We start from the raw sequence: 4,862 nt of genomic DNA, 5'->3' as shown, positions 1-4,862 counted from the left end.
GTACGTCATTCAACCATTCAGCATCTCATAATATATTGGTTTGAGAATGTGCATAAGCCCAGCACACAAACACACACATTTGACTTTATTTGTTAAAGGATGATTCTATATGAGTATTCATGCCTAAAAACTAAAGAAACTTCTTTTTCAAAATGACACCCATATTACTTTGAAAATTGAACAAGTAAACTTTTCAGAATTTGAGAGATTTATGGCCTTGCTAGAATGATAATCATGTTTAATCATCAAAATGTAATGTTCTGCTAGAGATGTAGTATATTAACATGTTCCCCGCAAATATATAGCAATATATAGAAATTTCAGGGGCGCCTGGGTGGCTCAGTCGGTTAAGCCTCCGACTTCAGCTCAGGTCACGATCTCACGGTCCGTGAGTTCGAGCCCCGCGTCGGGCTTTGGGCTGATGGCTCAGAGCCTGGAGCCTGCTTCCGATTCTGTGTCTCCCTCTCTCTCTGTCCCTCCCCCGTTCATGCTCTGTCTCTCTCTGTCTCAAAAACAAATAAACGTTAAAAAAATTTAAAAAAAAAAAAAAAAAGAAATTTCAGATAACCGCATAGGCTAGATCATAACTGCAACATCACATAGCAGGATAGAAACTAATGTGTCTATTTTTTTTTCCTTTTAAAATATCTTTTTGCTTGAAATGATAGAGGAAATTATTCCTCTTGTTTAAAAATAAACTTTCAGGAACCATTCAGGTTTAGTGTAAGCTCTATTTTGAAAACAGTTTAGGGACTTCTTTTTTGTATGTGTTTATAATTCTGTGTCATTGTATTACAATAGACCAGATAAAACTAAAAGAATGGAGCAAAGGGTTCAGATTCAAGACCTAAAGAGATTGTGGAATCCTCAGAATTTGATGGAGATGTGCAGGTTGTCAGTGGGGGATGGGGCTAACAGGACTCAAGACTCTTGTTCCCAAGTGCTCAGGGATTGTGTCTTTCACCAAGATGAGTAAACAGATTTGTGAGGAGGAAGCGTTCAGTTTCTGACATACTGAGTTTGTGGTGGCCACTGTACATCACTTTATGCCTCCTAGGGAGTTGTGAATCTTTAGGTGTGGAGCTTGAGAGAGAAGTCCCAGCTACGGAATCCAAGGGAGTCATCAGTTGACAGCCTACCAAAATAATCCTGGAGAGTCACTTGTCTAGGTAAATTGACCTATAAACACACTTTCCTTTTTTTTCCTTTTGTAGTTTGGAGGCATTTTCAAACACTAATTATTCTGACTTCATCCTCCGAGCCACCCTATTTATCTACACAGAAAATAGTCTGGAGTAATCGAATTAGGTTAAATTCTACCTAGTTCAAATTTTCAGAGCATGGCCCAGAGTAGAAGAATGTTGGACATTAATTTAAAATTCAGTTTTCAGAAAGATAACTTTGATTTCTTTGGATTGATTCCACTGGTTCGCTATTATCAGTAAAGTACTGTCAGATTGCTAACAGATTACTGTTAAACGTATTTTTAATCCTCCCAACGTTTGGTAGGTACTGTTAACTATCTCCATTTAACAGATAAGAACACGAGTACAGACCAAATCACAAAGCTATAGAGGAGGTGAGTGAGCCGAAATACAACCTCTTTCCAAAACCCAGATTCCTCGCCCAACTTTGTTTGCTGTAGTTTTAACCAAATTTAAAAGCATCCATAGCGAATTAAAGAAATTCTCTGATTTTGTTCCCAGCCCGTTTTCCCCAAATCCCTAGGGCATTGTGTTACTATTTCTTGCACGAGTTTGTGGCGTTAACTTGTAGCCCTGGCACGATCGAGCGGATGATGACATTTTGTTTGGCTGACCCGCCCCTCTAACACAATTCTCCCCGCTGGGGGCGCGCTGCCCCTCAAGCCGTAAGGAAAAGTTACAGCGCCTCCCGCCAGCGGGCCTGGCAGACAGCTCTGAGAGGCTGGGCGAGGGGCTCGCGGGGATCCCGCCCGCCCTCTCGGCACCACCCCAGGCCCCTCCTCCTCGCCCAGGATGCACCTGGTTGAAAACAAAATCCCACGTGACTGGCTCTGCTCTCAGGCCATCATGGCGTCTCCCAGTGGGAAGGGAGCCCGGTCGCTGGAGGCTCCTGGCTGCGGGCCCCGGCCGCTCGCCCGGGACCTGGTGGACTCCGTGGACGACGCGGAGGGGCTGTACGTGGCGGTCGAGCGTTGTCCGCTGTGCAACACCACCCGCCGGCGGCTGACCTGCGCCAAGTGCGTCCAGAACGGCGATTTCGTCTACTTCGACGGCCGCGACCGGGAGAGGTACGGCAGCCGCCCCGGCTCTATTGTTTCTTTCCCGAGTGTCTCCTCCCGCTCGGCGAATAGTGAGGCTTGAGCCTGGGGCCCGGGTCCGGGGCCCGGAGAGAGGGGAATGGGGAGGGTGAGTAGCTGCTTTGCGCCGGCGCTTTGCTCCCAGGGGTCAGGGTCGGGGGTTGGGGACCAGATGAGGAAGGTCGCGGTTTCCCCGTAACCCACGGGAGAAGAGACCCCACGGTGCTCCTGGGTATTAAAGATAAAGGAATAGATGGTGACTCTGGATAAGTCTTCCCCTATTGCTCCCATAGAGTTGGATTCTCGGCACTTTGCTGCACTTCCATTCAAAAGCTTGGTTTAACCTTTATGTTCTAAAGCACATTCATTCTCTAGAGGAGACACCAGACGAGAATCAGATAACTGGTTAAGAAGGATTCGGGGCCGTGATACCCTGTGTCACAGCTGGACCTTGTTATGAGACACGCTTACTCTGATGTATAATTAGGACTAGCTAGTTGCTCCCTTTCCCCCTATGCCTCCAAGGATGCTAAGGCTTTTGGCGATGTGTTTTGGCTTCTGTAAAAATCCAGACTGGGAGCCACAAATCCTTAGTTAAGAGAATTGAATTTAGGAACATGTTTTGGCCTTGTTTTGAAATCTAAACACAGAGCTACAAGTCCCTGGTTAAGATAATTGAAAAATTAGTCTCATTAACTGCAGGGTCTCAACGTTTGTTTCAGTGATTTAGTGTCATTGATAGTAAGAGCTTTTTGAGTGTGAAAGTTCAGGTATTAATTCATTTGTAACAGCCCAATATGTTATTACCTCCAACTTACTCTTGAGGAAGCTGCACAGTAAGTGCCTTGTCTTGGTCACACAGATAATGAGCATAAGAATCAGAATTAAAATCCAGGCAGCATGAACCCATATATTGTGCACCTAACCACTGGATTGTACCACCTCTATATTTGGAAATATTTTGAGCTCCTAGTATTTCTCTGATAATAAATGGAGTTTCTCTTTTGAGATTTGTGTATCTTTTTAGTTCATTGCTATGTCTCATTGATGCACTTGATGACTTTAGAAACTGCTGGTGTAATAAGTGATAGCTTTAAAAATGAAACCAGTTGCTTTCTTATAAGACTACTAGGCATGCGATGGAAATGTCTAACTGATGGAGTTTATCAAGGCTTCAGTTCTGGACTCTCTTCTCTGTCTATACTTTTTCCCAGATACATTCTCATGAATGCTAAAGACTGCCAGACTTGTGTCTCCAATCCAGACCTCTCTGAAATCCAGTAAACAGCTGCCTACTCAACATCTGTCTCTAAATTTGTAATAAGTATCTCCATCTTAATATGGCAGACTGAACTCATGGTTTTCCATGATAAATCTCTTCTTCCTCCCATGCTCATCCCAACCCAGTAAATGATCATCTCATTCTTTTTTGATACAGGTCAAAAAACCCTGCCAGCCTTTCTTGACTTCTCTCAAAGCCACCATATCTAATCCCATCAACAAATCCTATTTGTTCTTAAAAACCTGTCTAAAACTGACCCTTTCACTAGCTCCTGGTCTGATCTGCCAGAGGATTATTGACTCTTGAGTTTCTGCTTTCCACCCTTGCTCCCTTATAGTGTAATTTCCTACGTATTGCAGCTGGAGTAACATTTCTCTTCCATTCTTCAAATCTTCAATCTTGGAAGGGTTTCCTGTTTTACCCAAAGTATTAAAAAAAAAAAAAAAAGGCAAAGTCCTTAACAAAAGTTCCATGTTGTCTCTTCTTCTCTGATCTCCTATTTTTCACTTAACCTCATCTGCTATACCACCCTGACGTTGCCAGTCCTCAAACATACCAAGAACACTCCTGTCTCGGAGCCATTGCAGTCTTACTCAAACTGCCAGGAACTCTTTTCTCCAAGAAATCTTCAGCCTGCTTCCTTTGTATCCTTTAGGGCTCTGCTCATACATTGGAGAAACTCTAACCATTTAATTAAAATAGTAACCTCTTTTTCCACTTAACCCGCTTTGTTGTTTTCTTTAGCACTTAGCAGTATCTTAATGGTTTATATATTAATTTGTCTACCTGCCTTCCCCCCACCCCAGTGATGGAAGCTCTGTGAAGATGAAACTTTACCAGTTTTGTAGTCTGCTTCACATAATAGAAGCTTAATAAAGATTTGTCGAATGATTGAATGACTATCCCTTTTTCCTAAACTTAGTCTGATCCTAAACCATTTCATGATTACCCATCATGATCCATTTGTTACTAAATCCAGAAGCTTAGGAGTTGAGACTTTCCCTTTTTTCTTATTCCATGTATCCAAATCATTGGCAAGGCTATTTTATCTGCTCCAAAATAGATCCTGAATTGGTTTACTTCTAGTCCAGACAGCCATCATTTCTCTCCCAACTGCTTATTGATTTCCTTTCATTTACACATACAACTCCTCCACACAACAGCCACAGTAGAAATGTAAATCAGATAATGTCACAGTTTTGTTTAAACTTCTCAGTGGCTTTCCACTGCATTTAAAATAAAATTTCAGCTCCTTAATGTGGCATTTGAAGCTCCACTTGATTTGTCTACTGTTTATCT

At 42.8% G+C, this 4,862-nt stretch overlaps 1 protein-coding gene across 1 annotated transcript in view; it reads left to right on the top strand.

Annotated features, from left to right (window-relative positions):
* The first annotated feature begins 2,039 nt into the window (after window positions 1-2,039).
* ATG14 (autophagy related 14) overlaps window positions 2,040-4,862 on the top strand; it is a 39,434-nt gene continuing 36,611 nt past the window's right edge. Inside the window, exon 1 of the mRNA XM_019451727.2 lies at window positions 2,040-2,272. Coding sequence (XP_019307272.2) covers window positions 2,052-2,272 — 221 coding nt within the window. The 5' untranslated portion in view covers window positions 2,040-2,051. The remainder of the gene's footprint in view (window positions 2,273-4,862) is intronic.

This window comes from Panthera pardus, unplaced genomic scaffold, assembly GCF_024362965.1.
Source record: "Panthera pardus isolate Hobbes unplaced genomic scaffold, ASM2436296v1 HiC_scaffold_24, whole genome shotgun sequence".
NCBI classification, from domain to species: Eukaryota; Metazoa; Chordata; class Mammalia; order Carnivora; family Felidae; genus Panthera; species Panthera pardus.
Note: the sequence above shows the minus strand (reverse complement) of the source record. Positions and strands in the feature narration are given on the sequence as shown.